This window comes from Pelobates fuscus, chromosome 5 (genome assembly GCF_036172605.1).
Source record: "Pelobates fuscus isolate aPelFus1 chromosome 5, aPelFus1.pri, whole genome shotgun sequence".
In the NCBI taxonomy this organism is placed as follows: Eukaryota; Metazoa; Chordata; class Amphibia; order Anura; family Pelobatidae; genus Pelobates; species Pelobates fuscus.
In genome coordinates, this window is record NC_086321.1 from 55,439,609 (window position 1) to 55,453,039 (window position 13,431).

At 37.9% G+C, this 13,431-nt stretch overlaps 1 protein-coding gene across 2 annotated transcripts in view; it reads left to right on the top strand.

The window, feature by feature from the left end:
- SMAD7 (SMAD family member 7) overlaps positions 1 to 12,274 on the top strand; it is a 28,303-nt gene extending 16,029 nt beyond the window's left edge. For both annotated transcript variants that reach the window (XM_063453860.1, XM_063453859.1), the window contains exon 4: positions 10,015 to 12,274. In XM_063453860.1, the coding sequence (XP_063309930.1) occupies positions 10,015 to 10,553 (539 nt within the window). In that variant the 3' untranslated portion in view covers positions 10,554 to 12,274. The remainder of the gene's footprint in view (positions 1 to 10,014) is intronic.
- The last annotated feature ends 1,157 nt before the right edge of the window (positions 12,275 to 13,431 follow it).

Here is a 13,431-nt window from a genome sequence, read left to right on the forward strand (position 1 = left end):
GTTTGCTCAAATTCTCAAAGAAAATATGTATTTTTTTTTTTTTTTTGCACACTTTGACTGGTGACACACTTTCACCTTGTTCGTTAACAGAACAACAGACCAGAGCAGAATTCGCATCAGTGCTTTTGTTTAAAAAAAAAAAAAAAAAAAATGCTTTTAAGAAAGAGAATATAAAAAGCCTTTATTCACTTGGTGAAAGAGTAAAAAAAAATCCCAGTTCTGGAGTACTTTATTTTATTTGTATTATTTAAAAAAATATTTTAATAGCGTGGGTCACCTCTAGTTTAAAGCTGCTGAATGCCTTATTTTTTTTTTGACTCTCAATTTACTAATGGATCTTTCATGACTTTTTCAGCTTCCTTCCCCAAACGTTGAGGCCAAGGAAGTTATTGGCTAGGAGCTCATATTGGTTTGGCTGCTTTACACTCACACGGGTTCCCCACCCAGAGTTATTATCCTGGGTTTTAGCTTCTAAAAGTTAGACTTTTAAAGAGTTTGCTCAGCCCTTAGCCTTTCACCTCCCTTTTACCAAAAGATTTGGTTAATTCAGCCACCATCACCATCTCTTCACCCCTCTGTGTCAAGTTATTTTTACTGCCCATTAAATAAAGCACTTTTTGTTTTATATCAAGTGTCTCAAAAGCTAACTTTTATAGGACTTATTGGCAAACTGTTTAACTCAGTCTGATGTGAAGTAGAACATCTGGTTAACCAATAATGTTCTAGAGGTTTTCTGTAGGCTATTATTGATATATAATTTGTCATAGCTTATTGGTGCCAAGATTGAAGACTAAGGCTATTCAAACATAATTCTTTGCTACACCTCCCCTCCCCCACTTCTGTTACCCAAACAAATGTTTGTTTGAAATCTACATTATTCAAATTGCTTTCGGCGTGACCCTCCCACCACTTTATGCAGCTAAAAGCAACCCAAACTGCTTTTTGTGTGTAATTCCCACCAATTCTATTCAGCTAAATGTTTTGAGGGCATCTATGGTCAGTTTAAAGGTGGAAGAAAAAAAAAAACTAATTCATCCACTGATGTTGCACTTTTCACGAAAAATGGTTTGTGCGTTTAATTTGTGTGTCATTGGTACGCTTGCCTTATTAAGTAAAAATGGTACACTTAGATTATTCTCCCACCTTTTTCCCTCTGTCCTTTGGGCGGGTTTGCTTGTGTATGCTAGATCTAAATGGCTTGTTTTGTTCCATAAGATTAATCACACATAAAGGCTAGACTTTGCCCAGCCACAGTCTAATCCATAACAATAGCTTACCAGCAGCCGACTTTTGTCTAATTCCCTGCTAGTTACGGGTCCTTAGAGTTCATTAATTAGAACCAAGTGGGAAATCTGCTCTGCTGCTGTTGATCTAAGTACAGCGCGTTGGGGAAACTCGCATTAACCCCTTCCGCCTGCGTTCTCGCCTAAGCAGTCACGTCATTAGCCTTTTTTCCCAAAAAGGTGTGATTTAATGTCCCCAGTTCAAACTACAATGCATAATAAATTAACAAAAAAAACACTTTTATTAAAATACTTTCAAAAATTCTTTCGCCACAAGGGCATGTTGGGTATTGTTGTCAGACACAACTTCAGGGCTCCCTCGTGCCCTGTTAGGACAGGTTATTGTAACTCTCATAGAGATGTTTGAAGAACACAGTGTTTTGGTTGTCCAAGACGTTCTTGCATCTCTTCTTTATAGAACAGTGATGGCTAACTTTAGCACTGCGGAGAGGTTGTGGTCTATAATCCCATGATGCTTGGCAGCCTATAGGTTGTAGTCCACAAACAAGATTAGCCATCACTGATACATTCCACAGCCAGGCCTGGTGAGAAGATAACACAAAGGCTTGGAGAATTGATGAGAGAATCAGTGTGGAGCACGTGCTGTGGGAGGGGAAGGGGAGGGTGAAGGCTGTCAAAATGAGTTTGCAACACTATTTAGGCACTGCATCAAACACTGCGGAAACTGTTGATGCTGGTCCTGCGTCGATTATTCTTATTATACAAATAATCAATTTCATTGAATGAAAAAAGGGCATAGTTGTGCACATGCAAAGTAATAATGACTGTACACAAGCGCCAAAATGGTCTAGAGAATATTTAAACATTAAAGTTGTAGCCCTAACTTGCAGCTAGCTATGTAAATACATATTAAATAACGGATGGAAACTTTTGTTTATTTAAAAAAAAAAAAAAAAGTATTTATTTTATTTATTTATTTATTTATTTTGTCCCTCTTTCAAGCAGGTAAATTCCTTTTCGCTTTTGAATGGCATAGGTGCTTTACCTTACAATTTTATTAGAGTGCATGGCTGTCATTACAACTTCCATGTAGGCGGAGTATTCTGGGAGTTGTGGTAAGATAGCCCCCGCTTTGTAGTGAGTTCATCTTAAGGCCACATTAAGCAAGTTGAAGAATGTTTCCAACTTGCAGAATTTGGCTCAATACATTTCTATCTGTTTAGTGAATATGCCCCTTAATTTAGATATTTTTACAGTATTTGTGTGTTCTTCTGAAGAATAGAAAGTGGCAGAGTTAATGTGCTTAAAGCTTTTTAGTGATAGCCAGTCTCTGGCTTCATTGTCCTAGCACCTTGGCAATAAAATCTTTAACAATGCACCTTTTAGGTCAATACATTCCTTAAAGCATGTAATCTGCTGGAACCCACCCTTTTAAACATAAACAAGCCGCAAGGGGTGCTGGAAGGGGGATGGCTGGAGCTGTTTCTCCTAGGGTTAAATAATCATTACCAGGACTGACAACCTCTTTCTTCTCTGTTTTCCTGTAAAACCTAACTTCCTCAGCAAAAAAGCATTCTCTGCTTGTGTCCATTTTAAACTACTTTCTCAGTCCTGGGGGCACAGGCTTTGTTAAACGGAGCACATCACTGTCACGTTTGCCACATCTGCCTAACTTTCCTCCATTTTTAAAAGGATCCCACCACATTTGTGGGAAAGAAAGGCATGATCTACTTGGATGCATTTGCTGTACTTTAACCCCGACGTGAGTGTTGAGAGCAAATTTAGCTGATGTTGGTAGAAGCTGTTTAGACGTTAGTCTCGATAGAGCCTGCACAGTTGTTTATTAGCCTGCAATGTGTTTCTGATCTGCCTGTCGTGCCTTCTGAATATTAAGTCTTGATCTGTAACGGTCGTATCCACCCCCCCTATCCCACCACATAAAGCAGAGCATGCATAGTCGCACATACAGTATCTGGAACACATTTTTTTTTTTTGGGTGACCGCCCCCTCCGCGTGCTAGTGCTTAATGGTCATTGGATGGTATGACTGCTCCATCGCTACAGATGTTACAAATTAGAAGATTCCTATTTCATTAAATGATATCCCTTAAGCAAAGATATCCCCGTAGCACATTGTTTAAGCAGTCCTGCGGGGTATCTTCCTTTTTATTGCTGCAGTGGCAATCCATGACCACTGCAGATCGTCTGAAGTCTATACCCCATGCTTGATTTCCTGAAGCATCATGGGATATGGTTGTGCCACATTAAAATCACTACATGAAACCTAGATTTATTGGGTCGGGATATGTTAGACCTTGGCCTAAAAACAATGTATTTTTTTTTATTCCCATCAAAACTGCTTGTTGATGTCCGGTTAGTACAGATTATCTTACCAATAATGAACCAACGCGTTCTAAAGCAGATCCACAATAAACAATGTTACATTACACAGCAACAAAACTGTGTTTTAAATGTAACCGGCATTATTTTTTTTATCCCTTCAAAACTTAAAAGGCTCTGGGTCAGACAAAATCTTAGATCATTACATACCTGACATATCCGTGGGCTTGAAGGAGTTAATTATTTCTACGGCATCCTTGATTATCATCCAGCTAATTTAAGGAATTCTAGCTATGAATTATACAGAATAGCCCTATAGAAATTCTCTGTGCTGTGGGGAACATTTTGCTATGGAATTTCCACCCTCCCTGGTTGCAAAGCCGGTGTGAGTGTGTGAGAGAGTACATGTGGATGTGAATTTAGCATGTGCTTGGGAGACGTGATTAGATTATAAGGCAGACAGAACTAATGATTAACTTTTTCAGTCTGCATACCGTCTCCAGGCTGGCTAGTACTGCTTGGATGTTGGTTGAGTGCATTTTTTTTCCCCCTCTCTCTCTCCTACATATTGTGCCACAGCTTAGTATTGTACTGCAAAGTAAGACCAAAAATTCTGCATTTAAAAGGCACACACTGGAAGTCTCACAGGCCATACATCAGCTGACTTAGATTAATGAAGATGTCATTTTTTTGTGTGTGTTACCTTTTTTGAAAGGTGTTGAGGTGGGGGGGGGGGGGGTAGAATGTTCAGAGAGTATAACTTCATGCGACTATGGCCGCTAAAGGATCCCTTGATGTTGTTTTTTTTGTTTTTTTCTTGTATAAAATGAGCTTAAGTTAGTCTACTTTATTCTCTCCCCCCATTTTCATTTTGCCCATACATCTTGTCATTCTTTTTAAATAGTGTCTGTGGAAAACCAACCGCACGCATGGTGATATGCATGTACTGTTTATTTAGATTTGAGGTAGAAGCGTCAGCACAGGGCTGTCATCCTTCCAAGGAAAACATGCAAACCACAACTCAAACCATAGAATGCTAAAGGGAAACCCTCAAAGGGTTAAATATTGGCATACAAAGTTTATTTTTTATTTTATTTTTTTCCCTTTTCTTTTTTCCCTTTCAAAAAGAAGAAAGAAGAAAAAAAAACACATCTGTCCCAAATTTTAGATTTGCTTACTTTGTTTCCCATAACATTGTATTGAGTGTTCAAAAAAGTTGGGGCGGGGAACTAACATTTTGCTGATTCGAGTTAAGCACGACCACATCCACTGTAAGGAGAACCACAGCACAAACCCACGAATCATGGCACTGTCCTATGTAATTTAGGTTCAAAATAAGATGTAAGTTTCTGTATTTAAAGAGGGTATCCATGGTTTTTATTTTCTCCTTAAGTAGAAACTGTGCCCTTTTTTGTTTTCTTTACTTCAAGACTCAGAGCAGCCATCTTGGAATCTTAGATGACCAATGAGTACTGCTTGCAGCCATGTTGGATTCTTCGATGACCAATGAGTACTGCTGGCAGCCATCTTGGAATCTTAGATGACCAATGAGTACTGCTTGCAGCCGTCTTGGATTCTTAGATGACCAATGGGTACTGCTTGCAGCCGTCTTGGATTCTTTGATGTCCAATGGGTACTGCTTGCAGCCGCCTTGGATTCTTTGATGGACAATGAGTACTGCTTGCAGCCGTCTTGGATTCTTTGATGGCCAATGGGTACTGCTTGCAGCCGCCTTGGATTCTTTGATGGCCAATGGGTACTGCTTGCAGCCGCCTTGGAATCTTCAATAAGCAATGATACCTACTGTTGGATGAACACAGTATATCTAAGTTGGATATCAAAATATTTTTTCTGTCAACTAATAGGTTTTATTTCTATATACGTTTACTATATTGGCCTACTTTCGTAGGATGTGTTTGCACTGATTGAGGTTTGCAAATACAAATTTAAATCTTACATTAATATATGTAGGTACGGTCTTCATCTCTTAATTATCATTAATGGCCCTTTTTCATGTTTAATTAAACGGTGTGTTCTGTTATTCCTAGCCCTCTCAAGCCCTTTCCTATAATCCCTTGTAATGTTTCGAGATTGATAGTGGCCCAGGGTCTAGCTGTCTCTGTGGCATAGGAGGCACTGCGTCCTATATTTTTTTTTGTTCCATACATTTTAACTTCGTCTTTTGTCAGCACGTGGCCATTGTTTTACAAACCGAGCTTAGGTGCTGTTGCCACTATTCTTTGCAGGTGTGAATGGGTTAATATAATTGCTTTTAAATGATTTGGATCTCCCAGACTGTCTTGTTAGCTGTAATTTTGGTTTCAATGTAGCACAATACAGCCCATTCCTGGCAGTAGACAACAGACAGCTTGCAGCTCTCTCTCTTCTGCAAGTTCTTTATGTGCTTGTTTGTTTTTCTTGTCGTTCTTAACCCCTTTAGGGTTTTGTTTTTTTCTGCGTTTGTTGGCAGAAATCTTCTTTCTTCTCTCGTAACCCAATCAGTTTTGTTTTGGTGCTCCCCATCTCTTCCCGGTCTCAGCCTAGAATTGTACAAGACATTTTTCCGAAGCACACTTTGAGAGTATGATGGCGGAATGTTGGCTTCACCTCTGGTGCCTAATGGGTTAAAGGCATATGGTTATAATATTAGATTATAGTTGTGTTTAATGTGTGTGTGTTCTTGAATTGTTTTTATTCCCAATGATTAAAAGTCCATCATTTATCATGGTTTTTTTTTTTGAATTTTTTTTTTTTTTGCATTTTTTTTTTGTAAAGCCACAGCCCAAGATGTATTGTCATTACTTCTGCAAAGAACGTTTTGTCTTAACCTTTTGATTTGCAGAGGGGCGTGTTGGCTGCTGGTCGTTTTGGCAGCAGAGAGTTAAACAAATTCTGAACATCACACATACTGTAAATATATTGTGAATGGGATTTGGCTTCCTTCAAGAGCCCACCCTTCCTCTAAGGCATTTTGCTATTAAGCAGAGTTTTTACTTCAGCCTACAAAGAGAGCACTATAATTTGCATGGCTGATGAGACATTGAATTCTGGGACAGGAAGTTAAAATGTTTCTAACCACTGGAGACAGGCAGACAAGTGGTTTGTTTAGTTACATGCACTTTTTTTCTGTCTCCGACAGTCACAAAAAGACTCCTCTGCACTGTGGTAAAGTGGATGAGTTTATTTATTAGTCAAGTCACCAACTATCCTCTTTTTAGAGTTACAATCAAAGGAACAATTAACCAAGTTTTTTTTTGTCTTGTCCTTTTAACCCCTTTCTCTAACCTCCAAAAAATGTCAACATACATCTAGGTCTGTGACTCTTCCAGTAGAATTTAAAGGGACACTAAGCACCACAACTACTACATCTTAATGCAGTGGTTTTGGTGTGTGTAGATGTTGCTTTTTTTCTGACAATATAAATATTGCCTTAAACATTAGCTTGTTCCTTTAAACTGTCCTATCTAAGGGAAATAACATTTCATGTTGTTTATATGTATTTATAATATATAGTTTGGTAGTTGTCTGGGGGGAGAAAAAAGTTCCATGTCATTGAAACTTTGGTAAAATTCATTCATGAACTGCATTCAGTCATCTTATAATGGGCTGTTCATTGCAAGCCAGGTTGGCTTTCTTTTCTGTGCTTTACCAATTAAATAAGTCTTTGTAAGTGGCCATGAGCTACTTGTAATGTGGGATTCAGTAATGCATACACAAACACACAGAGACTAGTCTACCCACTCTCCCCCTTATTTCCAGGAAGGGTCGCTTTCATGTTGGGGTGTGGGAATAGGAAATGAAAATAAGCACACAAAAAAATCCTTTTTTTTTTTTTTAAAGGAATTTGTGGCGGTTCTTATGTTCGTAAGAATTTGATTTTAGTCTGTTGCTTCGATCGCTGTAAAGAGCAATCCCAAAGGAAAGTGGCCTGCAAATTTAGATCAGTATATGTCTTTCAATTTTCTTTTTCATTCTTATTTTACTGAACTTTTGGGGAGGCTTTTTTTTTATTTTTCTGTTTTAACGTCACATTTTGTGATGTTATAAAAAAGGGCCCTGTTGCAAGGGTTTGAGTTTTCTGTACATTTTTAGGGGTTCAATAGATCAGTGGTTCCCAACCCAGTCCTTAAGTACCCCTTAACAGTCCAGGATTTAGGGATTACTTAATTGTGTCTAAGGTGATTTTGGGGAAAGAAAAACAAACACTTTAGACACCACAGAGTAATCCCTAAATCCTGGACTGTTAGTGGGTACTTGAGGACTGGGTTGGGAACCCCTGCAATAGATTATGGGTTAGCACTATCTGAGAGTTTAAACCGTTTAATGCATAGAAAGATGTCTGTATACAAAATAACTTGGTTGTTTCTAGAGAAATACCAATACCCATCACGCCTCCAAAGTAATGATGGTGCTGCAGTGTTGTACACTTGACAGTAGGAGGCAGTAGAAGGGTCTAAGTTTGGACCACCTGGTTGGTTGGTTGGTGAAACATAACAAGGGCAAGTTATGCACTGTAGGTACCCTCCAGGATTGACTGGGAAATACACCAGAAGCTAATGCCATGTAGATGTGAGTTTGCGCACATAAAATAAACCACCCTCCAAAAACCACATTTAATACTATAAAGTCGGCATATGGATCCCCTGTGGCCCTAGCTGGAATGCCTTTTGTCTGCAGCTCTGGGCAGTAAAGAGTTACAGCGTAAGCGTACACACAGCCTGCAATTTATCTGGGCTAGGCTGCAACCGTAATCTAAAAACTTCTTTTACTGACGTCTATCTGAAAATTGCTGGGTGTACTGGCGAGGGCTTGAAATGAAAGAGAAAAATGCAGTCATAAGGATTTTCTTTCACGCAACTGGGTGGCTAAAAACAAAACAAAAAAAAACCTTCCATTTTCCCAACTTTTATTTAATCTGTTTGCTTGTTTGGTTTTGTTTTTTTCCCCTCCGGTATACATATATAATTTTTTTTAAAGTCTGCCTTTTATTTTTTTACTTGTGTTAAGTGCTTTTTTTCCTTTTTTGCTTTCTGTGTGTGTGTGTGTGTCTGTAATGTGTATATGTCTCAGTGTTGTAGACTTTTTTTTTTTCTTGTTTCCCCCCAGGCCATGAAACACACATAAATTCTCTATAAAAGCATTGTCTGTTTTCCAGGGATGTTGCCATTTAAAGAAAAGGAGAAAAACATTTTGTATCATTTTTCTGTTCATACCTCAGGCCCTTGTCATAAAGTATTCGAGCACAACCTTGCCTGCTAATAGTGCTGTTTACTATAGACCCTTTTACCAATTTTTTTTTCTTTTTCTTTCTTTAATAAATTCTTCTCCCTGTGACTATAAGTGTACTTTCAAAGGGTTAGGTTAAAGGTAACTTGATCCTATAGCAGTTTCTCTCCACCAATAATTCCTCCCTCTCCCTCCACCCCTCCCCTCACTTTATACTTTTTTTTTTTTCCTTGCTTGCTGCTTTTTTGGTGCCAGGTTTCACTGGGATACAGATATTTGAAACAAAGTATTGTGAGGCACCAAAAAGGGGGGATGCTAGAAGCGATCCAGGCACACCTAAGCATGTCTGAATTCCTCCAGTTTACTTGATATGGAATTTCTCCCCTGCCCTCCCTCCCTCCCTCACTGAACATCATGAGTGCATTGTCCTGATGTTTGAAAAAAGAATTATCTAACAGATTACCTTACAAGTTGATGATTACCTTATTTCTCTCTCTCTCTCTCTCTCTCTCTCTCTCTCTCTCTCTCTCTCTCCTTCCTTTGTTTTTATGCAAAATTGAATAGGTATAATTAACCCCCTTTTTTTTTTTTATTAGAAAGTGACGCTTTTGTGGTAGTTTTCTGTTGTCCCTCTCATTGCATCCCCCACCACCCACCTCCAGCTTTTTTTTATTTTATTTAATTTTTTTTTTATTGTTCTAGTGCTTCTAATGGATAAATGGCGCCAGGAAAAAATAAATAAATCCAAATTCATAGTTGTCTTTGCAATTGAGCAGAGAGCGAGTCTGCAGTGGAACAATAAATGTATTTCTGCTTGCAAATACAAAGACTTCCGGTCTCCTCCTTGCTACCACAAACCACAGACTAATAGGCTTGGTGAAACGTATAACTAATCTCATCTCGGGAGTCATACCTCTTTATTACCAAGGCTCCGGCTCAACATGTTAGAAGCTGTGTGTAATTCTTTATGATAGGTCCTGTTTGGTCTGTCATTGAAACTGAAAGTTTGCCCTGTATTCCGTTTTAATATGTATATTAACGTGAATGATGGTTTGGATCTGTGGACAGTCATTTTGAGTTGATATTAACATAGCAAACAGGGACATTGAGGAAATTGTCATGGTCAATATTGTCAAGCTATGAGAGTTACACATTTCTGTTGAAACAAATAAAATTAATTGTGGTTTTTCTTTGTGTTTCAACAGATTCACAACTTCTTCAGGAGTCTGGAGACCCATCACACTGGTGCGTGGTGGCATATTGGGAAGAAAAAACAAGGGTGGGTCGATTATACTCTGTCCAAGAGCCCTCCCTGGACATCTTCTATGATCTACCTCAGGGGAACGGCTTCTGCCTTGGACAACTAAATTCGGACAATAAAAGTCAGCTGGTGCAGAAGGTCCGCAGTAAAATTGGATATGGGATCCAGCTGACCAAGGAAGTGGATGGTGTCTGGATTTATAATCGCAGCAGTTATCCAATCTTCATCAAGTCGGCCACACTGGACAACCCAGACTCTAGGACGTTATTGGTCCATAAAGTGTTTCCAGGATTCTCCATCAAAGCATTTGACTATGAGAAAGCTTACAGCTTGCAGAGGCCTAATGACCATGAGTTCATGCAACAGCCGTGGACTGGGTTTACTGTACAGATAAGCTTTGTGAAAGGCTGGGGTCAGTGCTATACAAGACAATTTATCAGCAGCTGCCCATGCTGGTTGGAAGTGATATTTAATAACCGATGACTCGGAGACAAACTTCTGGACGTTTGACTACTTTGCTGCTAATATTTCCTTCTGAGTGCTTGCTTCTTCATGCAAACTTTTTTTGTTTTTACATTTTATTTGTTTGTTTTGAGAAATAGCTTATGTCAAGAATTACCTTTTTTGGGGGGCAAGGGAGGGTTTTTAAAAAAAATTGTATTTTTATTGCTCTTCTTAAAGGTATGAATGACCTCTCTGAGACCAAGCTGGTGGGAGAAGCAGAACCTCGGAAATTGAAGACATTGTTGGCTGTTGTGATAGACCTTACATTTTGTATTGAGTGATGTCTTTCCAGAGTACTGAAGTGACTGTTTGAAGGGGATAGAAAACACAGAGCAATATCAAAATTTTAACTTTATCTAAGAGTGACCACTGTTATCACCGGTTTCCTTATATTTTGGACACAATTTTAAGCCACATTAACGTTTTCCTAAATCCATTTGTTGGTTACAGATTACAGAGACCATGACGGCTTTTGCCGTTTAAAATGTGGTTAGATTTTGGTCCAATAGACAAAGCTGTTTTGCAGAACGTACCATATCATCCTGATTTTAGTTCTTGACGTTGCCCACTAGGCCAGCAGTGGTCAGTGAAAAGCTCATCAGATTTTGTTGAAAAATAATTCTCGTTATCTCTGCAGAAAAACGGTGGACTTTGCAATTCCTACGTGAGTCCTTATTTTATCGCTGTTTTACTTTAGGGTGGCAGAGTGCGATGAGGGTTCTATTTCAGCAGCTGTAAAGCATTTGATTGACTACTTCTGACCTGGCTAATATGCTCACGCATGACTGGTAACTTTGCATTACAAGTTGCTTTCTTTGATGTACAGGCACAAACCCCACATCTGGTAGAGAGTGTCATGTTTGAGGTGTAGGACAAAATATGTGTATATATATATATTTGGAGTCTTGGTTTGCAGTGATCTGTCCTTTTTATTGTTACAAAGACCAAACTTAAAAAGCTGCCAACTTCTTCTGCAAGACACTGCCCTCCAGTCCACGTCCCCTAACACGCAGAGTGTCACAAACCATGCAGACATTTTTATTTTTTTGGTGGCAGTTCTTCTGGTTTGTTGTTTTAAATAAATCAATGCAGAACGCTGCCTGATAACATATATTTGCAGGTTGAAAAATTATATATATATATTTTTTATTTCCTCTCAATTTATGAGACCTTTTGGGGCCTTGATGTACAACGAAAGGGTTGGTGGGAAAATGATGAGTGGTGTAATTTGTGTAGGTTGCCATTTGTGTGTATGCCGTGCAGGATTCTAATTTAACGTAGATCTACTTCTCATCTTCACATATGCCAGTACGTTGGGAAAAAATTAAGAATGCTGTTAAATTGAGAAGAATATGTCAGCAGGACCATCTTGTAAACAGATGAGGAATTACAACTGACATGTAGAAATGCTCTGAAAACCCAAGATTAGTAGTAGTACTTCTTAGTGCACGGCCTACAAACACATGGCAATTTACTAAATTGTGAAAAGATGGAGAGATTCATCTCAAGTGGACATTTTCAAATCATTCTTTTGAGTGTTAATACCATATCATAGCAATTGAGGTTCTGAAGTAGTAGTGTTTAAATGCAGTGAAATCTTCCCCACCTTTCCACTTTTTGGTATGCATTCTCCCACCCCCCAGGGTTGACACATTACCATTTTAATCTGGGATCTTTATTTATTATTATTATTTTTTTTATTTTTATTTTTTTTAAAAAGCATTTCCAATTATTGTATATAGTAAAATGTAGCCTGGATATAGCAATCTTCAGATCCTAAATACAGTTTTTGGAAATGCATTTTATACGGGCCCAGTTTAAATAACAAAAATGGTCATGTGATCTCCTAATTCATTCATATGTCTGGGAAGAGAAACACAATGAAACATACAGTATTTGCTCAATAGTTTCCTACTTAAAGGTACACATTATGCACAGGGAAGGGATATTTTTTTTTTCTTGATATCATACTTTAAGTATGATACTTTTTACATTGTTCCTAGCTCAATGAGCATGTTCAACATAAGCTATTTTTCTAAATATCGAAGTTTAAACGAACAAGATGGGGCACTCTTTGGAACTTAAGCATTGTAGTGCTTTGGAAAAAAAAATGGACTCCTAAAAACTGAGATTTATTAAAGAAATGTATTTTATGTTATATATAAATATATTATTACTTGTAAATATCAAAGACGTTTTTATAAGCATCATTATTTATGTATTGTGCAATGTGTATAAACGAGAAAAATAAAAAAGATGCACTTTGCTTAATATAAATGCAAATAACAAATGCCAAATTAAAAAAAACAAAAAACATAATACATGTCTAGCGTTTTGTTTACTGAGGGGTGTTTGTCAAGCACTTGCTTTATTTATGATTTATTAATTGCTCTTACTTATATATATTTTTTATTTTTTTAGTCTGTGATGTTGGTTAAGAATCACTCGAAGCATGGAGACGAGGGGTTTCATTTATAACTTTTGTTATCGTAGTTTTATTAAAACAAAAAAAAACACACTAAAAAACCAAACCCCATAGAACTGTTTACACGGATAAACCAACATACATGAAAGTGGCAGGTGTTACAAGTTTTTTTCATAGACTGGAATAAAGTAACCATGGAAATAATCACTAAAAAGTGATATTTGGTGCAAAGAACAACTTGCACATGGTGTGGCTGGATGTTCAGAACAAATGTTGTAACTCCAGTAGAGCTGCTAAACATATTTATAAAACTTGCAAAATATAGTCCGTTTGGGGAAAATTGGCAATATTGCTCCTAATTTCTCAATCTCTGTGTATACATAAGCACAGATCACTGTTTTCTAGATGTGCATAACATCATTACGTTACCAA